Source organism: Marmota monax, unplaced genomic scaffold (assembly GCF_021218885.2).
Source record: "Marmota monax isolate L192 unplaced genomic scaffold, Marmota_monax_Labrador192_F-V1.1 WCK01_AAM20220418_F8-fsc00004, whole genome shotgun sequence".
NCBI lineage: Eukaryota > Metazoa > Chordata > Mammalia > Rodentia > Sciuridae > Marmota > Marmota monax.
In genome coordinates this window covers 6,922,694-6,946,856 of record NW_026692881.1, presented here as the reverse complement: position 1 = coordinate 6,946,856, position 24,163 = coordinate 6,922,694, and the positions used below count along the sequence as shown (strand labels likewise).

General features: G+C 40.1%; 1 protein-coding gene across 3 annotated transcripts in view; it reads left to right on the top strand.

The window, feature by feature from the left end:
* Positions 1–16,554: 16,554 nt before the first annotated feature.
* Positions 16,555–24,163, top strand: part of Pank1 (pantothenate kinase 1) — a 66,245-nt gene continuing 58,636 nt past the window's right edge. Inside the window, exon 1 of one of the 3 annotated variants that reach the window (XM_046449738.1) lies at positions 16,555–17,272. In XM_046449738.1, the coding sequence (XP_046305694.1) occupies positions 16,570–17,272 (703 nt within the window). In that variant the 5' untranslated portion in view covers positions 16,555–16,569. Of the gene's footprint in view, positions 17,273–17,902; positions 18,128–24,163 lie in introns of those variants that run through there. The other 2 variants (XM_058581075.1, XM_046449739.2) reach the window with 2 other exon arrangements.

The window sequence follows — 24,163 nt, the reverse complement described above, 5'->3', positions numbered from 1 at the left end:
AACAATCTCAGAACAATCTCCAAATCTGAGAGAACTGAAGCATGAATAGGTGTAGACGTAGAGATGACTTGTATCAAAACTTTATATATATATTTAGTTGTCAATGAATTTTTATTTTTTTAATTTTTAAAAAATTTATTTATATGCAGTGCTGAGAATTGAACCCATTGCCTCACACATGCTAGGCAAACGCTCTACCACTGAACCACTATCCCAGCCCCCCAAAACTTTTTTTTGAATAGGAAAGGCAGCAGAATACAACATACACTAGTATGGCAGTAGGTAAAAAAGTGGATGTGTAACCGATGTGAATCTGCAATATGTATATAGGGTAAAAATGGGAGTTCATAATCTGCTTTAATCAAATGTATGAAGTATGATATGTCAAGAACTTTGTAATGTTTTGAACAACTAATAAAAAAAATAAAAATAAAAAAAGTTCCTGTGAGTATTTCACCTGTTTCAGTGAACATGGTTTAAAAAATTATTATTATTATTATTTAGTCCTTTTCTTCCCCTATTACTAGAATACATAATGGGTACAGACAATAAAGGAAAGATAAGTGCTTCATACCTTCCCTAGTTTACCAATTTCCAAAATAGTGAATCCATTCACTAATATCCCCAAATAATAACCAATCAAAACTTAAAAACTTGGGGCTATACCTCAGTGGTAGAGCACTTGCCTTGTACATGTGAGGCACTGGGTTCAATCCTTAGCACCACATAAAAGATAAAATAAAGATATTGTGTCCATCTACAACTAAAAAATATTTTTAAAAAAAACATTATCTGGGGCTGGGGCTGTAGCTCAGTAGGAAAGCGCTTGTCTTGCATATGTGAGGCACGGGGTTCGATCCTTAGCACCACATAAAAATAAATAAAGATACTGTGTGTTAATCTACTGAAAAACCAGCCTCTACCTCAGAGCAAAGCCTGTCCAAGGAAGGGACATCACCTTTGTCCTTGGAAAGACCCACAGAGCACTCCTAGGCACGTTCCCACCCTGGGCTAAGTTATTTATCTACAAATAACAGGAGAGATCTGCTGCGCCAGGTGTCCCTGACTCAGTCAGGCTAGGTGGGGGATCCATAGCAGCCCCCTAGCAGCCACCAATCAGCATGAGACAGGGAAATACCTGGGATGCCAGATGACCCTCCCAGTAGTTTATGGTGGTTGATAACGTGTTGGGAAACCATGTAGTTCAGCACATACACCCCTTTTGGCTTAAACCAATCAGTTCAAACTAATCCCCCTTGTAGTAACCAATCACCCCTACCCAACTTGTTCCCGCCAGTGAATGTGCTAATCATGTTTTAGAGTTGTTATTTGATTTTCCCGCGGTGTGTGATGATTTGCTAAGAGATGCTATGATGCATGTGGGTGTCCCTGCCTTCTCCAAAGAATGTATAAAACTGCTGCAAACCCTGGGCTCGGGGCCTCTCAGCATCACCAATTGCTGTGTGTGCGTGCGTGGAGGACCGAGCTAGCTCGCAATAAACACCTCTTGGTCTCTGGTGGTCTTTTGGGGGGTCCTGAATTCTTCGAGCATAACACTACAACTAAATAAATTTTTTAAAAAACATTATCTTGGGCTATGGATGTCGCTTAGTATAGAGGGCTTGCCTACCATGCATGAAACCTTGGGTTCAATCACCAACACTACCCCCCTACACACACACAAAAAAAATCTTGTGGGAAGATGGGGGAGGGAAAGGGGAAATACTGGGGAGGGATATTGCTCAAATTATATTGTTATATTGTGTGCATGTACAAATATGTAATAATAAATATCATCATACGTATAACTATAATGCATTGATAAAAATGTGGAAAAAATTAAACAGTCTTTATGAATTCATGGACTTAAACTTATTTGATGTGCTTCAATACATTGCAGCTATTATCTTTATTGATACTCAGTTGTGTCATCCTTGGCTATTGAGAGTATCCCCAAATTGGTTCACTAGTTCCCATTTTATCAGAAAAAATAATTTGTGTGTGTGTGTGTGTGTGTGTTTACTGGAGACTGAATCCTGGGGTGTTCTACCATTGAGCTCTAAGTTTTATTTTATGACAAGGTCTCCACTAATTTGCCTTGAACTTAAGATCCTCCAGCCTCAGCCTCCCAAGTTTCTGGAATTACAGGAGTATACCTCCACATCTGGCTAGAAAAATCAAAATTTTTCTGAAACATAACTTGACTAGTTTACACTTTTATGTCCCTGGCCAGAATTCATGGATTTAAACTTATCTGGTGCATTTTAATATTTTGAAGCTATTTTCCAGAGTAGTGGATGCAGTTTGAGTCATTCACCATCTCCCCAAAGAGGCTTCTTCTTAAGCCCATATAAAGAATGTTCCATGTGTTATTCCATATGATACTGTCCTGTTTGCTTCCCTTATACTTCTAACCATAAATTATAGTTAACTGTGTTTGTTCACTTGAGTATCTGCCTCACTGAACTGTAAGCTTCATGATGTTTTTCCTAGCACAACACCTCTGGATGCTCATAGAAGATATTCAGTAGGTATTTATTGAACAAATAAAATAAATGAGGTAGACAGCATTGTTATATCTATTGTATACAGCACTATCCCCTATCTAAATGGTAACTACTAACCACACATTATTTAAATTTAAATGTAAATTAAAATTAGATGAAATTTAAAAATCTAGTTCCTTAGTTATATTAGCTACATTTTTAAAAATATTTTTTAGTTGTTGATTGCCGCAGTCTGGCTGGGCACAAATCACGAGCCACTGAAGCAGGAACAAACTTTATTTCTGAACTCCACCAGCACACTCCACCCACGCTCCCCGGGAATTCTCTCTTGCACGCCAGCGGCCTTCTCTGGGGACACACTAACCAACAGGAAATCCCTCCTCCGGAATTCCCTCCTACCGCACTTGCACTTCCCCAACCAATGGGAACTCTCTGGGAGTCCCCTGAGAGAGCTCCAAAGTCAGGCAGAGGCGGACAGCAGGGGTCTAATCTCCAATTGAATGCACATCTTAACATAATCATTATCATCTAAATGGCTTGCTGGTGTCACCTTTCAACCAAAAATGCCATGTGTCATTCCTACTTGGCTATGGCTTTCAGCAGTTGATGGACATTTATTTATTTATTTGTATGTGGTGCTGAGAATCGAACTCAGTGCCTCATGCATGCTAGACAAGCACACTACCACTGAGCCACAACCCCAGCCCCCCCATATTAGCTACATTTTAAGTGCTCAAAAGCCCTATGTAACTAGTGACTATCCTATTGCATAGTGTAGCTCTAGGTCATATCCCTTATTTCAGAATTCTTCTGAGAAACAGGGTGCATGCCCATAGGACCTGCAACTCAGGAGATGAAAGTGGCTAAAACTTAATCAAGGTCACACAGTTACTAGGGTCACATAGCTACTTATTGGAGAAGCTGGGATTCAAACATCTCTCAGAGTGACTTCAGATATAAAACTCTTAATATCCTAACATAGCTGTTGCTGTTATTACTTGCTTAATTCTTTCATTTCAGTCCCTCTAAAGGAATTCACTGGGGGCTTTAAACCTAATGCTTCACAGGGTAATAACCAACCGCCCTGGTTTGCCTGGACTAAGGAAGTTCCCAGAATGTAGAACATCCCAGGCACAACACTAATTAATTGTCAATTTTTTCTACCAGTTTGTGGCAGATAAATAGATAGGTTGACTCAACTCCATTTCAACCACTTACAATATGCTATATTGAATGCTAAAAGTGAGAAAGTAGATGACTTCATGTTCCCAACTTCCTTGCAGTTTGGATCTAGCTTTGCCAAACAGATGCACTTGTGCAGCATCTACAAGACCAGATTGAGGAGGAGACTGTGTTTCTGCTGCTTTATCTGGCAGGTAGTACAGTAGCAACAGAGATCTAAGCATCCTGTCATTCATAGATTTAGAGAGACAAACAACAGGGCTTGCATTTTGCAGGGCAGTACACTAAGAGAGCACGGAAACTCTTCCACCCTTCCCTTTTTCCAGCTCTGTACTCCATACCTTGCCTATGCTTCTTTTCATCGGGCTGCTTATCTATATCCTTTAGAATATCCTTTATAATAAATGGATAAACATAAGTAAAGTGTTCCCCTGAGTTTTGTGAGACATTCTAGCAAATAATCAAACCTGAGGAACAGCTCAAGGGAACCCTAATTGGTTGGGCACAAGCACATGTAACAAGCTGGGACTTGTAGAATTGAATCCTTAACCTATGGAATCTGACATAACTCCAAGTGGACAGTGTCAAAATTGAATTGTAGATGTAAGACACCCAGTTGGTATCTAACAGATAGTTGCTTGGTATCTTTGTATGTTGCCGGGGGTATGGGGACTCCCACACATTTTGGTCACAGAAGTTGTCCTATATTGTGATAAGTATGAAAATAGAAAGGAGAAACAGTGTGTTTTTTCCCTTAAAAATAGTTTTAATTACATGCAGTTGATAAACCCCCACTATCAAGAAGGGACTTTTCCTGGACAAGGCAATTATATGACAAATCTAAAAGTCCAGAATGCTAGAACTATGTTATAAGAACCTCCCTATCACTTCTATCATTTTTTTACTACCAGGGACTGTACCCCAAGGGCGCTTAACCACAGAGCTACATTCCCAACCATTTTTATTTTTTACTTTGAGATGGGGTCTCACTAAATTGCTTAGGGCCTTGCTAAGTCACTGAGGCTGGCCTTGAACCTGTGCTCCACCTACCTCAGCCTCCCAAATTGCTGAGATTACAGTTGTACACCACTACTCCCAGTCCAACTCTTATCATTCTTGAACAAATGTGCATACACCCTAATCACCAGCATTCTGAAAATACTAGAACTTTGATTATGGAAAAATGACTACACACACACACACACACATACACACACATATTGTACACACACTCATATTGTCTCTCTCTACCTCCTCTTCCTTTTTTCCATAAATTGGATCACTCTTTCAAATCTCCTTAGATGACAGGTCATATCTCAACTTCCAGGTACTAACATAAATATGATTTCCTATGTACTCCCACTACTTCTCCTTTTCCACTAATTGTCTCTCACATTATTTTATTTAATTGCTATGTCATTTAACACAACCTGTTTTTATTTATTTACTTTTTTATTGCTGTCTTTCCCTTCAGTCTCCTATCCCCTCCGAAGAATGTATGTCCCATGATGGCATGAAACTTTTTTCCCTTGGTTATCAATGTAAGTCCAGTACTTGAACAGTGACTTGCATATGGTAGCATCAGCTAAAAATATTTGTTGAAAAAAGTTTTAAATAAATATTCAAAATAGAAATCAGAGCTAGATTTCTTTTTCTTTTCTTTCTTTCTTTTTTGTTGTGCTGGGGATGACTAGGAAATTCTTTTAAAAGATAAAGACTCTTTTGTAAACAAGAATATAATATGTTAGACTGCAAAAAGTTGTCAGTAAAAATAAAACACCCCAGAAGCTGGGGCTATAGCTCAGTGGTAGAGTGCCTGCCTGGAACGTATGAGGCACTGGGTTTGATCCTCAGCACCAGATAAAAATAAATAAATAAAGATATTGTGTAGGGCCGGGGATGTGGCTCAAGCGGTAGCGCGCTCGCCTGGCATGCGTGCGGCCCGGGTTCGATCCTCAGCACCACATACGAACAAAGATGTTGTGTCTGCCAAGAACTAAAAAATAAATATTAAAAAAAAAAAAGATATTGTGTCTATCTACAACCAAAAAAATATTTTAAAAAAATAAATAAAACACCCCAATAATCAGGCATTTGCAATCATGGTGTAAAATATACAGGTAATGGGAGAGGCACCACCTTCAGCAGAATTATGAACCATGTAGAAGTAAAGGAAAAACCAAAACTGTTCTCTCTGCTATCACATTCACAATCCAGAACCTTATGTGATCAGATGTGTTAGGCAGGATTCCCCACATGCTAGACAATTTTGTAGACACCAATTGGGTGGCCTACAATTCCGTTCTGATGCTTTCTACCTGGAGATAACAGCAGGTTCCACAAGTTAAATAAGGACAGAATCCCACAAAACTGACTCCATGTCTGGGTCTTGCTAAATTACTTAGGGCCTCATGAAATTGCTAAGGATGGTCTTGAACTTGTGATCCTCCTGCCTTGGCATCCTGAGTTGCTGGGATTATAGGGGTTCACCACCAAGCTCGGCAATCTTTTAATTTGCTTATCACTTGGTTTTTCTGGTGATTGGTTCATGAGACCCCACCCTAAATCACCTCATTAGCGTAAACTCAGTTATGATCAGAAAAGGTCTGTTATAAATAACAGAAGACAATCCTCAAGAAATTTCAGGGTATTAGGATCTCTGTGACAGGAACTGGGGACAAAGACCCAATATATTTTATATTATACCAAAACAGGCTCTGGGGCTATTCAGACTTGAGTTTGAATATCAGTGACACCATTTTCTTCCATGTGAACTTGAATAAGTTACTGAGCCTCCTTAATTTCCATATCTTTAACATGAGAATAATTATAATACTCAACTGACACAGCTACCTTGATTACAAAGATAACAGAGTGTGCCTAGTACAGTGAATGGTACATGAGGACTCAATAAATGTTAGATAATATGACAAAATTATGATTTTGCATACTTAAAATTATGCCCAAAACTTGGGGTAGCTTTAATTTTAGCCTATTGTAAAAAAAACAGAAAGTCAGATGGTCCATTTTCACAATATAGTATTTAGCCTTAATCGCCCTTTTAATGATAGCCCTTCCCCTTGCCAGTCCCAATTTTAAAATTAGTCAGTCATGTAGATTGCAACCTTGAGCTCCTCCTATCAGAGCAAGAGGCAGTGCTACTTAAGGATAAAAACAGGCAGACTGCCCATGCAAGTGTGCCTGCTTGCAAAACTTTGTTCAGGAGGGCATTCTTCTGTAGAAGTAAAGTTGGCCTTGCTGAGCTATTTGCGAGCACCTGTTTGATTATTTGCAGCAGTGCCCTGGTATTTCTAACACTATCAAATTTATAGATGGCTACATTTCAACCCCATTTTATATCATAATTAGTAAGTACTTAAAAATTGTTAGTGACTGACAGGAAGTTTGTTTGTGAGGGACTGAGTTTTATTCTTGCACACACAGTTGTTACTGGCAATTTTACCAAAGTTCTAGGCCAGGAGCCTGACTCTGATGATCCAACAAATCAGGTCTGACAACTTTCCCCAAAAACCAAACAGAAAAGGTAATAGTGAGAAGAATGAAAGGAACTTTAACCGGTGTAGCTACAGAGCCCGTTTTCCAGGGTCTGACAATGACTTTAAAGTTTTATAGAAAGGGTAATGAAGACAATGGTGGGGGCTCCAGATAGCCAGAGGAATTGCACAGCCACCAAAGCAGATGATCTTCAGGCATCTCCATCATTATATCAGAATAGGACAGGCAGGGTCTTCTCTTTAAAAAATTACCGTTCTCTGGGGGTTAGTTTCTACTCATCACGAGATGTTTATCCCATCATATCTTGGGCTTTTTGTTGTTGTTTTGTACTGGGAACTGAACCTAAAGACACTTTACCACTGAGCCATATCCTCAACTCTTTTTATTTTTTGAGATAGAGACTAAGTTGCTGGGGCTTGCTTTGAACTTGCGATCCTACTGCCTCAGTGCCCTGAGTCACTGGGATTAGAGACATGCACCACTGCACCTGGACAGACCTTGTTCATGTAATCACAGGTGACTCAGAATCAAGGAGACAGATGCAAAATGGAGGAAAAGATGCCAAGTCTTTAATCCTGCTTTTAGCCATCTATTGGACATTTATGAGCAAAAGTAAGGAGTCTTAAGCCCTGTTACAGTAGTGACAGCTGCCAATGCTATTTTTGTCATCTCTGTTGATCAAAACAAACAGCAACAACAACAACAAAAAAAAAAAAAACTAAAACAAACATAATTAGCAACCAGAGGATTTTAGGTATAAGCATTTGCAGAAATTAGTCCATCAGTAGAGAGAAAAGCAACCATAATGGAAAAATAGTAAAGAAAAAGGGATTACTCCTATGTGGTTAATTATTGTGAAAGGCTGTTTACAAGAGAAATTGCCCTAAATCCTCTCTAATGTTTCTTTCCAATGAAGAATTTTCCTTATATTTGATTTGTCCTATTGAGGGGGACAGGGTAAATTCATTCTTCAAATCAGCAAGTAGTCTATAAAATGCCTACTATATTATAATACAGATTGGACTGCAAAAATTCATTCTACATCCACACCAGCCATAGTTAATTTCTATTCAGTGTTCAAAACTCAGTTTAAATATTACTTTTAATTATAAAAATTGTAACAATTTACTTTTAATTTGTTTTTTAGGTGGGGGAGAATACTGGGGATTGAACTCAGTGGCACTCGACCACTGAGCCACATCCCCAGCCCTATTTTTTAATTTATTTTGAGACAGGGTCTCACTGGTTGCTTAGTACCTTGCTTTTGCTGAGGCTGGCTTTGAAGTCAAGATCCTCCTGCTTCAGCCTCCCAAGCAGCTGGGATTACAGGAGCTCATCACTGTACCCAGCTAGCTTAAAAATCTTAATTGACTATTTTTTAGAGATGGGGGTGGGGTAGATGTTGGAAATAGTGTGTTGTCTCACTATGTTGCCAAGGCTTGGTCTTAAACTCCTAGGCTCAAGCAGTTCTTCTCTCTCAGCCTTCCAGGTAGTTAGGACTACATATTTATGTCACTATGACCAGAAATTCATTTTTGATTCTAGAATGAGGCAACATTTCATTTCATAAAATAGAATAGGTGTTTCAATGGATTAAACATAAGTTATTTTTTGTGGTTTATTTGGTGCTGAGGATTGAGCCCAGGGCCTCCCATTTGCTAAGCATACACTCTATTACGGAGTACACCTCCAACCCTAAGAAGTTGGTTTTATAGACCAAGAAAGGCTGAAAGAAGCAGAAAGAACAAAAAGCAGATTGGTTATTTCAAAGTTATTTTACTTATAAAGCAGGAACAGGGAAATTAAAGAATAGAAAAATAACTGTTGATTAACATCAGGTTATTTCAGGTTAGCTTTTTTTGTGTAAGCATTAAGGCAGAAGGAACTTCAGTATCTTGCAATGAAAACTGGCCTGTTTCCATTGGAAATTTGGCTTTATTTCCTAGGATTTCTGGGAAAGTCAGATAATAACTTAGTTTCTGTTTGGTAGTGTGAGACTTTAGCCTGGGTGACTCCATTTTTATTTTTAGTCTGGGTTATTGGGGTTAGTGTAAGATTTTAGTCCAAAATAATGGCCTCTTGTAATTTTTATTTAATGACATTTACCATTTTGCTTTTTGATGATTGTATGCTTAAGACCTGTCTTTTCTGTTATATAGATGAGGGCTAGGATTTGTTTTTTCTTGTTGCTCAATTCTGAAGAAAGGAAAAGTGAGAAGCTCTGATGGGTAGATGGGTCACCAGAACATCACTAAGACATTGCAGATTCACCACTGAAAGTATAGGTGATTGCCCCTAAAAGTACCTGCCCAGCAGCTAAAATGTAAACAACTTATGCATTCCTTCCCTAAATTTTCAATATAAAAATACTCTTAGCTCTAGGACTAGTGGATATATCTCCAGGTGCTTCATAGGCTTGCTGTCATCAGTTGTTGAAACTTGTCTTAGGACCTAGTCATTTTTCTGGCTAGCATCTGTACCACTCAGTAAATGCTTTTATTTCAGAGATCCCTTGGTCTCAAGAGTTTTGATTTAACAAAATTATGTCTTTGGGGGTGAGGGTGGGAGAGTATGGGAATAGAATCCAGGGCTTCATACTTGACAGACAAATCTTTACTATCGAGCTACATTTCCAGACCTTTACAAAGAAAAAAAAATATTTTAAGACTGGGTGTCACTGAGTTTTCCAGACTGACCTCAAATTTGAGCTCCCCCTGCCTCAGCCTCCCAAGTACTTGGGATTATAGGTATGTAGCACTGTAGGCTGGTCAACTGATTATAGGCATGTAGCACTGTGTCTCGTCAACTGATTATAGGCATGTAGCACTGTGGCTGGTCAAAACTGTCTCGAGTGTACCCTTTCTCAGAACCTCACATTAGAGCTGATGTAGTTAAGTGAATAAAAACTTGAGCATGATATTGTTATCAGTGGTTGAGAATCAACCAGGGTATTGGTCTTTGGGTGTAATTGTCTAAGATTAGGCAATTACTCCCATGCAGACACTGAGGTATACAATGAGACAGAGACAACATTTATGGTAGGTTTATCATAAAGCAGGGAAAAGCAAAAGAAAGTGAGATTAAACACTGGAGATAAGAATGGGCAGATCTACAAAAAAAAAAAAAAAACTAACTACCCTAAAATGATTAGACCTTTTGTTTTTGTTAGGATAGTGGGTAGAAGCTTTCAGTAACTTGAAACCTTGGCCACTTTCTTTGGACCTAGTGTTTGTGTAACTGATGCTTGTTTGGGGGAAGTTTTACTCTAGTAATCTGTGAAAATCGAGGGCATGCACCGGTGTACTTGCATCACTTTCACCTTTCTGACTTAGCACCATTGGCAGAGGTCACATTATGGTCAACTGACCCTTGGAACAGCTTCTGGGTGCATGAGCAACTCTGGGAACATGGTGTGTGCCTCTAAGTCTACAGGAGTTGTTTGTTGTGGAGCCTCTTTTTGGAATGCGGAAAGAACACTGGTACCTCTGGATTAATTCCTTGTCAAGAATCCTTTTAGATTTGCTTCCCTCTCCTGCCTTTTCTCATTCCTGCTGATCTCTAGCCAACTACCTATGCTAATAGTTTGTTCCTATTTCTTTGTTTTATTTTTGTTTTTACTTTTTTGTGGTGCTGGGGATTGAATCTTGTTTTTCTTTTTTTTTTTTTTCACCTGGTTAAGGCTGGAAATATTTGATTTTATTATAATTTATGCAAGTAACTAGAATTTCTAGAGTGTTCATGTGTAATGATGACCTAGTGGATGGGTTTTATCTGTGTTCTTCAGAAAATAACAGTAAGTTACAAATTTGGTTTCCAAATAATTAAAAACCAGGGTGTAGCTCAGTGATAGAGCACTAGCCTAGCATTAGGAGACCCTGGGTTCATCCCCAGCACTGCAGAAAAACAACAAATAAAACCAAATCCCAACTGCAAGCTTCTTAATCTACAGATATTTCCAAGAACCCCCACCCACAGAAGCCTTTCCCTGATAGCTCATTGGCCAGGCAACTCCTAAATCAATCACAGACTTGTGCTAATCAGGATTGTGCTTCTGAGTCTGGGAGGTCCATCTCCTCAGAAAGTTCTTCCACCCACACCAACAGAAAAAAGGAGACCCCCCCCCCCAGCCAGGAAGAGGAAAACTTGCTTTCAAGACAACACCTGATGTGTCTGCCCGGCTTTCACTCTGCAGCCTCAATTTATTTACTTATACTAGGAGGGAACTGCATCCTTGTTTCCACCCACATTTCTTTAGCTCCAGTTTTTGTGCCTGGTACAGGGTTGAGTCCTGGAGATTGAACAATAGGAACTCCTACTTCTTCGATCAAACTCTTAAGAGAAAGACACCTAGCTGGTCAAAAAGGATATATATTGGCTGAGAAAGGGATTTAGTTTTTTGTTTGTTGATCCTTAAGAAGATAAGAAAAGAAGAAAAAAAATATTGCACTGAAATATGGTAAGTGTTGAATTATACTGACATAGGCAGAGAGTGATATGGCTTTGTCAAGAAATAAAAATAAGGCCAGGTACAGTGGCACACCCCTGTAATCCCAGCAGCTTGGGAGGTTGAGGCAGGAGGATCACAAATTCAAAGCCAGTCTCAGTTTAGCAAGACCCTAAGCAATTTAGCAATACCCTGTCTCAAAAAATAAAAAGGGCTGGGGATGTGGCTCCATGGTCAGTGCTCCTGGGTTCAATCCTTCATAACCACCCCCTAAAAAAAAAAAAAAAGCAAGAAAAAGAAAAATGGAGTCAGGAGGCATTGTTAAATCTGGTCTTAGATCCACGGCTGAAGCTTTGAACTGAAGCAGACACACCCACTCCCAGATGCAAACTGACTTTTGTACTGGGCCAAACCCCAGATTTCTGAAAAACACTGTTTATTAACTCTAGTGACCATCTGTATAATGGACCCCTGCCTGCAGTCTACCCAGAAACTGAGACTGTATCCTGTCCACTCCTTATAAAACAGCTTAAGAGCTTAACTTTTGTCAGCACCAATCATAATTCCTGACTAGCAAGTGATGTAATTTCCAACCAACTTGAAAAAAGAGATGAGGATGTTGTTTGGTGGTAACACTACAAGTTATAAACAATATTTCATAAAACCTCAGAGCACTTATTCTGGGCAACTAGGATACATGCCTCCCCAGGTGGCCTCACTTTGGCTGGAATAAAATTCTTTGTTCCCACTTTTGATGTGCTTCAACTTGAGTTTTAGGTTGACAGCTTATACCAGAGGGACACCCAACCCAACCGGGGTCTGAGTAACTCCAGTGGTATGAGAATCTACCCAGAAAGACCCTTACACTGAGTACTTAGGCTGAGTATTGATCAATGTGGACACAACCACACAGTACCTTTGAGGAACAGTAGTTTGTGCAGTTTCACAGAAGCATAGAGTATGAATGGGATGGCAGGAGATAAAGGCTGAGGCAGGCAGGTCCTGAAGAACTCATTGCCATGCTAAAGGGTTTAGATGTATTATGAATCGTAGGGCATCCAGAAGGAATTTAGTACAAGAATGTCATGATCAGATCTGTTTTTTAAAAAATATTTATTTATTAGTGGTGCCAGGGATTGAACCCAGGGTTTCATACAGCTGGGCAAGTACTCTACCACTGAGGTATATGCCTAGCCCGCAATAAAATTTTATTTATTTATTTATTCACTTATTTATACTGGGGATTGAAGGCAGGGGTGCTTTGCCACTGAGTCACATCCCCAGCCCCCCTTTTATTTCCAACAAAAATTTTAAAAGGAGGGTTGAAGATGTAGCTTGGTAACCACACTTGTCTAGCATGAATGCCTGGGTTAAAGCTCCAGAACTGTCAAAAATTTTAAAAGGAGCCAGGAGCAGTTCAAACTATTTGGGATGCTAAGGCAGGAGGATCACTTCAGCCCTGGGCAACAAAATGAGACCCCATTTCTTTAAAGAAAGAAGAAAAATTAAAAGGAAAAAAGTTATTCTTTTTGGGGAGAGTACTAGGGATTGAACCCAGGGGAGCTTTAACACAAAGCTATATCCCTAGTCCTTCTCATATTTTATTTTATTTTTTTGGTACTAAGGATTGAATTGAGGGGCACTTGACCACCAAACCACATCCCCAGCCCTTTTTTGTATTTATTTAGAGACAAAGTCTCATTGAGTTGCTTAGTTCCTCACTTTTTTTTTTTTTTTTTTTTTTGCTGAGGCTGGCTTTGAACTCACAATCCTTCCACCTTAGTCTCCCAAGCTGCTGGGATTACAGGCGTGCATCACAGCGCCCAGCCACTTCATATTTTATTTTGAGATAGAGTCTTGCTAAAATTCTGAGGCTGGCCTGGAACTTGCAATCCTCCTGCATCAGCCTCCCAAGTCACTTATAGATATGCACCATGGCACCTGGCTTCTAAATTTTTCTTCTGTACCATTGATGTTGGAACATCAATGATATTTTCTGTCTCTCTAGTAAGTTGTAAGCCCTTTGAGGGTAGTAAAGACATATACTTTGTCTTTGTGTTCCCAGTATGTTTCAGTGCCAACAATTCATAAACACTTAAAATAGAAAATTGATGGATTAATGAGTGAAGGATGGAGAGAAGTGGATTGGATTTTCTCCTTCCTTGTGTTCTTCCAAACATTATTTATTCCATGCCCCTCCTGGAGCTCATACCTCAAAGTTACCCTCTTACCTACCTCCCGTGAGCAAACTTGTGAGATGCCATCTGGCTTTCTCTTTATCACATTCAGGGTGTAATTGATCCAGGGCACCAGCTTGACAAGGGTAAGGGAAAGGACATGGGTGGAAGACGTTCTGTTCCCTGTACCAGTACTTCTGCCCTGCCTGGGTCTGAGCCACTTGGCTCAAGCCTTTCTCACCATGTCAGTGAATCAAGCTGGAGAGAATATGTCCTTGGAGGTACCACAGTGCTAAAGCTTCTACTTGCATCTCTGGTGTTAAGTTGCTTCTCAAAGGACTCAGTTTGATGATGTGGAAATTTGAAAATTGTGTATTTAAATATTGACAAGTGGCAATAGTGATGTTTAGCAAATTTACAGTAGAAAGTGAGAAGGAGCCTAGGTGGAATACCACCTAATTCACTGACTCAATCACAAATGATTACCAAGAGCTTCCTAATGATTCAGTGATGAACAAAAGAATCATCTACCTTAATGGAGCTTACAGGAGGGGGAAACAGCAACAGAATAAAATTCAATTGTTTCATAGCACTTATAGTGTGCTAGGCACTTTACATATATTAATTCATTTCATTATTTTAGCTCAGTGTAGTCCTCTTATTATTACCATTTACAAATGAGTGATAGGATGTATTTTATAGTTATAAACTGATAAGGAGGCATGCAGGGAATATAGGGGTTGGGGGGAAGCACAGCAGGAAAACCTAGAGTCCTAAAGGGCAGGGAAGATTCTCTGAATATGAGAGGTGGAAATGGAGATCTAAGGGGTGAGACTAGTAGACAAAAATGTCTGAAGGAAAATAACTGCAGGCAATGGAAACAGCAGATGAAAGATGTTCAAGGAACTGAAAGGAGGAAAAGCCTGGGATGAGGCAGGAGAGGTAGGCAGGCAGGGGCTAGATCCCTTAGGTTTATTTCTCTGTCTTCAAATAGTATGAGGTCAGGGAAGCAGAGAGAGTTGAGATTTCTTTATCTGAAAGCAAAAACAAGCAAGCAAAAACCAAGAGGATGGACCAGAGCACTGTAGTATCCCAATGGTTGTAACTCTCCAATTCCAGGTCTGCTGGAAGGAACTGCCCTCTGTAGATTAAGTACAAATGACAAAGAATATTACACACAATGAATATTGCTGTGAGCATAATTTGTTCCCCTCACTTGAAAGGAAGTGTGAATTGCTGAAATAAGTGAAACAAAGGTAATAATTGTCAAAGGACAAAACCATAACAATTTGATGATTTATTTTTAATTCCAGAATTGGGTAACACTTCATTCCATAAAGTAGAATATAGTGTTCCAATAGGCAGGGCAAAGGAAGTTGGTTCTATAGAGGAGGGCTTGAAGAAAGCAGAAACAAAAACTAAAGTAAATAGCTCCTTTCAGTTATTTTTCTTATAAGAGAAGGACAGAGAGAAAAACTACAATAATGACTAATAAATCAACATGAGGTTACTTATTTGGCATAAGGGTTAAGGCAGAAGGCACTTCATTACTGCTAATTGAAACTGGCTTGTTGGGCTGGGGATGGAGCTCAGTGGCAGAACACTTCCTTAGCATGTGCCAGGTCTTGGGTTCAATCCCCAGTATTGCAAAACAAAACAACAACAAAGAAACATCCTGGGCCTATGACTGTTATCTCTAATCCAGATTCCTAGGAAGGATAGATAAACAGCTTAGCTCCAGCTTGGTGACCTGGAACTTTAACATGAATAACACAATTTTGATATTCAGCCTGGTCTATGCAGCAGGTTAATTTAAAACAATGACCTCCTGTAATTTTTATGTAACAGTTTTTGGAGCATTTATTGTGCTTCAAGATTGAACCAGGCACTTTTAGATAAATCTCCCCACAAATGTCCCACATTACAAATACAAAAGCAAAGGCCTCGAATTACATAATTTTCATAAGATCCTCTCCATCCAAATTTGTCCTGCCTACTGAGCATTCCCCCTTGAGTTTCCTGTTGCCAGGTGAGTTGAGCAATGAGTCTCTCTGGGTTTGCTCAGTGGTTGAGTTGGAACTGGAACCCAGGGCTGACTCAAAAACTCACGGTGTTGATGACCCTTTAATGCTGCCTTCCCTTCTTAAAACAAGAGACAACTCCTAATTCTATAAATAACATGACATTGTCTCTTCAGGTCCTTTCTGGGTGAGGAAAGCGCTTTTTATAGCTTGGGATTGCTTCTGTTTTCATGGTCTCTTCCAGCACCAGTTAATCCTACCCAGTTTTGTCCTTCACTGTCCTTACACTGACTGTATTCCTAGTTTTCCTCCTTGCTAGACAGCTAACTCCATGAGACCACATGGTATTGGTCTGTGTATGCCAGCAAAGAAATTTCACTCCTCCCCAAGTCTGCCTACCTTTCTATAAATAATCGTTCTCTTTCCTTAGGCCTTTGAGTAGTTTGGTCACCTAACGCAGGAGCGCGCGCGCACACACACACACTCACGCGCGGCAGGGGGTTGGGTAGTGGCAACATAAGTGACCTTGCAAAGGTATCTAGCCCACTGGGGACAGAATTAGCAAACCTGAAACCTCTGCAAATATTTGGCTTCCTCCCACATTCCTCCTGAAGCTGCTGAATCCCTCGCGTCGACCTCACCCAGTACCCTTTTAGCTCGCTCGCCATACAAAGCCCAATCCGCCCATCTCTTTTTTGCAAACCCAGAGAACTTCATTCCCCATGTTGAAACTCGGCGGTGGCGGTGGCGGGCAGGATTGGGCATGCTCAGTGACAGGGACAGGTCTGGGAGGCGAGGAAGCTACATTTGAAGTCGAGCGGCCCAGGGATCAGGGGGAGGTGGGCGGCTGGGGCCCCGGCTGGGGGTGCACGGAGACCCCAGATTCCGTGCCCAGGGCCAGCATGCTCCAGGCAGGCGCTGCAGGGCGGGCGCGCGAGGGGGAGGGCGTGGAGGAGGTGGGGGAGTCAGCGGGAGGAGGGGAGGAGCGCTGGGCTCGCCATCCCCGGGCGCCGGCTCTGCTGCTGCTGAGTCGGAAGCCGCAGGGAGGATCTGAGGAAATAAAGACGACCGAGAATGACCTCCAGGGAGGCCGCTTGAGCCGGGGCCCGCGCGCTGTCCCGCCAGCCCCGAGCATGGGCGACCGCGGCGGGCAGCCAGAGCGCTCAGCCTCGCACACCCCAGGGGCCCCCGCGGGCACCAGCGCAGCCCTCGTGAACGGGCTGCTGCACAACGGCTTCCACCCGCCTCCAGTCCAGCCGCCGCTCGTTTGCAGCTGGGGCCCCTCGGGCGGCGGCGACGCGGCGCCCCCACGCCTCCCGCTCCTGTCGGAGCTCCAGCCACAGCCGCTGCTTGCTCAGCATGACTCTCCGGCCAAGAAATGCCGGCTGCGGAGGAGGATGGACTCCGGGAGGAAGAACAGGCCGCGTAAGTCCCGCCCGGAGGGGAGCATCAGCGCGAAGTAGGCGCAGCGCGCTGGGACCGGGAACGGCGGGAGCAAGCACCGCAGTGCACTCTGTGCGCCCCAGCATCTGCGGTCCAGGGACTGCACGGAGGGAACGCTCGGGAATGACTCTTTCCCCAGGGGTGCCAACCATTGATTGAGCCTGCTTCTTGTTTGGTCCTGTCCGCTTAATGGGCCGACTGGACATGGTCTTGAGCTGGTCTTTAGGCCACTGCTCTATAAAAGGCGAACGCACTGCCCACCCTTCTAATTGGTCCCTGGGAATTGCACGCCTGTGAGCAATTGGTGGAGTCCGGGAGTGGGGATAGAGCGGGCTCATCTTTCTGGGATTGCAGCTCGGACGACCAGCTAGCCCTTTGAATCACAGAGTAACCGCCAGTAACTTGGGTCTACTGGAGAGCTCAAGTCTGGAGGCGTGGAGTTGAGCAACCCCCTCCCCCCAAAATTACAGCGTATCAAACACTGTTCACAGCCAATAAGAGGGCCTGTTGGGAGGGACACACCCACTGATACCATGTGGGCCGGAACTATGTGGACCAATGAGGATTGCAGGTGGATTTTTTTTTTTTCTGGGAAGAAGGTGGGTAGAGTTATGGTTTATAATTGTAATGTACAGTGCAGAGAGCCGAAGTGCGTTATTTCACAATCGGTAACTTGTATATATAATGGTAGTTTGTAAAGGGTACCTATCCCACTGGACGTTCTGGGATGTAAATTTGTAGGTCGAGTTTACGACTTTTTTCTTATCTGAGCCGAACCTCATTGAACTTGTTACCTCTTTGTGTCTTTAATGAAGCTTATAAATGGCAGAAAGCAAAGTAAGTAGAATGCATGCAAGTAAATGATTGCATTCAAACTTTCATCTTTTGCACATGATTATTCTTTGGATATAGGAAAGTTGTTATGTAGATTTTGGATTTCTGTAAAAGTTTGGTATTTGGTAAACAGCACAACACCTTCACTTTTCGCGGTTTATTTTTTATTGTCTTCTTTTGACTCGACTTTTCTGCATTGAATTAAAGTTTGCAAGACTTTGGGAAGTCTTTTAACGTGACTTTAGGTGAATCCATTGCTTGTATTTTATAGATCTGAAATGTTAAAGTTGCACGTTAAAGTTTTGTGTGGAGCTTTGAAACCACACAGCAATTTTAGTTGTGGTTGTAAGAAAGGCATGTTGCACCTAGATTTTTCGTTACTTTTGTTTTTGAGCCTTGTTAGAAAATGAATTTCTTTTTATGGACTTAATATCGATTGCTTAACGTTTATTAATCTGTTTTACTTCTTTTGAAACCACATTTTAGTTATTTCTCTGATCTATGTTTACAAATATAGAGATTGCAACAAAAAATAGCTAAAATATAATGAAAGAGAACTGCATTGAGTTTTTGTTTAGTATTATCAACTCTAATGTTTTTTTGTTTTGGGTAGTGGGGATTGAACCCAAGGGCAATTAACCTACTGAGCTACATTCTCACCCCTTTTTATTATTTTATTTTTTCATTTTGAGACAGAGTCTAGCTAAATTGCTTAGGGCCTTGCTAAATTTTTGAGGCTGACCTTGAACTTTCAATCCTCCTGCCTCAGCCTTCCCAGACTCTCCAATTGCTGGGATTACAGGTGTGTGCACTGCACCCAGCTCAAATGGTGTGTTTGAGGATACAACACCTCTTAAAATAATTTTTAAGGAATTTAAAGTATGACAAGAAAAAATCTGTACATGTTTAATGTAAATGCACTTTCTTTTCCAAATATTTTTGTTCTAGAATGGGTTAAATACATGCACCTATACTCTTTGGGTCAAGTTAATAATAGCTTGTAGACAAAAAAACTAACCTAAGCCTTAACTTGGTGCTTTAAACCAATAGGAATTATTTTAATACACAAGAAATAATAACTTACTGCTGTGTGCTTCGTGTCAGAAACTAAATTGGTGTATTTCTTACAAAAATAAAAATATTCTTTTAAGTAGCCATGAGAATTATTTACAGTTTTAAAAGGATTCATCAGATTGGCTTTTCATTATCCTACCATGTTTTCTTTTCTCAGATTTGAACAAACATTTCTAAAATAAAGTTTACAGGGTTCAGGGGAATCACATCTGCACATTTTACTACCAATATTTCTTGTAAAACTGGATTTACATATTTGTAATCCCAGTGACTTGGAGGCTGAGGCAGGAGGATTGTAAGTTCATGGCTAGTCTTTGCAATTTAGCAAGGCCCTAAGAAACTTATACCATATTGTAAAATGTAAAATAAAAAAAAGGCTGCAATATAGCTCAGTCATAGAATGTGCCCCTGGGTTCAATCCCCCGTACTGAAAAAAAAAGAAACAAACAAACAAACAAATACTGGGTTTAATTTTTTTTTTACCTTGCCTATTAACATTCATATATCTTTTTATAAAAAAGAAATATTGTTCAATCAATTGGTACTTTGATAAAGAGGCATGTATTTAGATTTAAGCATGTTTCTATTTTCAGATAACTGACAAATTTTACATGAACAATTATTGCAAAAAATAGTTGGGTCCTTTAAATGTGAACTTTAAAAATATGCTGGTGGTAAAGCATCAAACTGGTCAAATAATTAATTTTTACTTACTAGTTTACTACATGAAATGCCTGCCCCTATCCAAACTAGAGGCATTAAGATATATTTGTGTGGATAGGTGTATTTCTATTTGTAATAATATGCGTTAAAATATTGCAGGCGTGAAAATGATGAATGGAATAATGAAAAACAATTCCATATTTTTAGATTATTTAAAAAATTGAAGCCTGACTTCTCAGTGCAAACTATTCACCATTCTGTAATCTAAAAATTGGATTAGGAAGCTAAAGTTATAGCTCAGTGGTAGAGTACAAGTTTAGCATGTACGAGGCCCTGGGTTCAATCTCCAGCACCCCTCCCAAAAGAAAGGTATGTGAATATATGCATTTGATGTCACAGAAAAAAAATGGTACAAGTGACATCATCATCTCATTGAAATAACTATTTCCATTTCTACAGCTGACTTTGGCAAAAGACTTTCCATGGAGTTTCCATAAAGTATCAGTAGGGAGATTCCTTGTCTACTTCTTGCATTGATTCTTTGAAGCACACCTAAATAACACCTCATGGGTCAGTTCGTGTGTCAAATACTTTGAAGCTATGATCGTTCTGACAACGATGCTGTGAATTCCTAATGTGTAGTATAAAACCAGCCACCTAAAGGACTTGGATTTGAAACTCAGCTTGATCATCAGAGCCCATTACTTGACCTTTATGTTTGTTTCAATACTAATAAAGTGGAGATAATACTACTACTGTGGAGTTGATGTGAGGACAAAACTAGCTAATATATGTAAAGAATTTAGATTCCTGTGTGGAATGTAGCCATTATTTATATATGTCAGCTGTCATCACCATCACCACACTAAGTACTGCCCACCCTTAATCCACAGAACATGACAATTGAGCTGGCAGATATAACCTTAAACTGACTTTTTTTTCTTTTCCTATTTTCCCCCCATTAGGGATTAAACCCAAGGGTGTTTTAGCATTGAACCACATTCCCCGTCCTTTTTATTTATATTTATTTTTTAAAATTTTGACGCAGGAGTTCTCTAAATTGCTGAGGCTGGCCTCAAACTTGTGATCCTCCTGCCTCAGCTTCCCAAGTTGCTGAGATTACAGGTGTGTGTCACCATGCCTGGTTATGCATCCAGTTTTTGAATTACTAGTTCAAACATTGTGGTTGTGATTCTTGATTAGACTTGGAATATTTTACTGTATTAGAAAGCAATTTTTGTACATAACTCTTTTTTTTGGTTTTTAAATATTTATTTATTCTAATTTGTTATACATGGCAGCAGAATGCATTTCAATTCATAGTACACATAGAGACACAATTTTTCACGTCTCTGGTTGTACACAAAGTAGAGTTACACCATTCGTGTCTTCATACATGTACTTGGGTAATGATGTCCATCGCATTCCATCATCTTTCCTACTCCCCCTCCCTTCCCTTTAGCCTATCTAAAGTTCCTCCCTTCCCCCCATGATCCGCCCCCATCCCGGTTACAGATCATCACAGAAAACATTCAGCCTTTGCTTTTGGGGTGGTGTACATAACTCTTTCTAATAAATTATTTTCTAAGATAGGTGAATACACTTGACCCAGAGAGTCTGGGTCCATGTATTTAACCCACTCTAGATCAAAAATATTTGGAAAAGAAAGTGCATTTACATTAAACATGTACAGATTTTTCTCTTGTCATTATTCCCTAAACAATGCTGCCTAAAAACTATTCATATAGTATTTCCTTTGTGTTAGGTATTACAAATAATCTAGAGCTGATTTAAAGTATATGAGCCAGATACATTGGCGAACACCTTTGATCCCCGATACTCTGGAGACTGAGGCAGGAAGATTGGAAGTTCAAGGCCAGTCTCCACAACTTAGTGAGATCCTGTCTCAAAATAAAAATTGAAAAATGGCTAGGGATGTAGTTCAGTGGTAGAGTACCCATGGGTTCAATCCTGAGTGCTGCAAAAAATAAATAAATATAAATAAATAAAAGTATACAAGAGAATGTGCATAGTTTATATGCAAATACTGTGCTATTTTATTTAAGGGATTTGAGTGTTCGAGAATTTTGGTATCTCTGAGGAGTCTTGGAACCAATTCTCCCATGGATTCAAAAGAATGATTTTCAAGTTTGTCAATTACATTATGAATGGTACAATGTACATTTGAAGTAAGGATTAAGAGTATAAGGCCCAGGTGTCCAGTGTCTAAGTGTTTAAAGATCAGGATTCTGTTAAACGCGTGAGCACCACTTTTCCTCCAAAAGACCTGTAAGTGAATTTCAACATTAATACAGAACATATTTTATTTGGTTTGGTAACCAAAGATGGAAGTAATGCTTTAATTCTTAACATATGGGATATTTAACAAGTGAGCAAAACAAAGCCCACCATAGTTTTGGAGACAGAATAAGTAGGGAAAGAAAGAAGTATTGGTTTTAACTGACAGGTTTTTGTTTTTGTAACAGTCTGACTCTTAATATTTTGTGTGTGATACATGGATTTGTGTGTGTGTGTGTGTGAGAGTGAAAATACAAATTACCATAAATAGGTCAGGGTTTGACTTATATATTCAATTACATGTGCTTTAGCTTTAACATGAAAGACAGTGTTCATCTTGGGATCACAATATTCTGAATCAGTTATGGAAACTGTTTGGTGTACCCAGTGTGGTGTATAGAATTTTTAAGTAGACCTTTTCTCTAGATAGTGCAGCTGTCAAGATTGGTATCTCATTACCTAATTCATGGCATCTTTTAGATGCTTAGAGTTGGTTAGTCACATGTGTGCATGTGTGTGAAAGAGTGTGTGCATTTGTATGCGTATTTTCTCCTTGGGAATGTATTTGAGAGCAGCATATGATTCAAAAGGGTGGGACTGTTATTTTCAGAGACAGTTACATTAAATTATGATCTCTGTAGTTTGGAAAGAGGGTGGAAACTCATGACAACAGTGGGTCCTTAAAGTAACAGCTTTGATTCAGGGAGTAATGTGGGTAACTATTATTGAGCAATGGCTGAGTGCCCCTTGTTCTGAATGTGCTTTAACAAACACATGTGTGTATTCTCATTTTATTTATTTATTTATTTGGTACTGGGGGTTGAACCCAGGTATGTCTAACCACTGAGCCACATTCCTAGCCCTTTTTATTTTTTATTTTGAGATGGGTCTTACTAAATTGCTTAAGTTCCTGAGGCTAGCCTGAAACTTGTGATCCTCCTGCCTCAGCCTCCCAGTCACTGGGATTATAGGCTTGCGCCACCATACCTGGCCAGTAGGACCCAAATTTAAACTCAAGCCTATTTCCACTGCCAGCTGACTTCTACCACAATAAGACTATTACTTATGTTGGGAATAGGAAATTTGGTTTGTAAAAATTTCTGAAAAGATAGATATATGCAATCTGTACAACTTTGGCAACGAGCTCACCTATGTGTCTAGGGGAGTAAAACAACCAATATGAAGGAGAACTTAACTTGTTATGTGACAGGCACCAACCACTTTACATGGGTTATTTTATCAAATATTCCTAGCACCCTGTGAGATGAGTACTATTATTTTACTGAGGGCTCAGGGTTTTGACTCTGCTGCGTAGGATCCTGGTGAGTTCCCAGGCAGTAAGCATTCTGCAGTGGAAAGATCTTTGGAGCCATCAGAGCTGAATTCAAGTTCTCATTTCAATACTTACTAGCACTATGGCCTTAGGTGAGATACTGTCGGAGACCAGCTCCAACAGGGGGTCTCAGGAGACGAATGGATGGTGAGGAGTCGGCGAAAGAGGGGTGGAGAAACAACACAGACACCAAAGTGAAGGTGTTGATCCCAATCTTTACTTGTGAAGCTGATCATATATACTTTTCATTTTGGCAGGCTCACAGTACTTTGTGGTTACAAAACAGGAATCATTATTCAAAGAAACAAAATATTACGTAGCTACAATTAGAATAGAAGAATGTATCTTGGCTTATGCATAAGCAAGCATTTGTACTTTCAGTTTGCGTTTTGCTTTGAGCTGTTTCTGCTTAGTTAACTTTTAATAATAGTTAGAAATGTCCCAAACTATTGGCCTATACCTTGACTATTCTTTCTTGACTTACTGACTGGAACCGGTGCCATGGTTACGGCAAGTGGTTGACTTGTTATTAATTTTAATCAAACAAGAGTAAGAGCACAAACCATTGTGCACAGGAAAAAGAACAAGTTGCCCAGAACCAAGCACTAATCTGTCTTCTTAACATTAATTTTTCTTCTCTAGATTTTAATTTAATTTCTCAAAAACTTCTT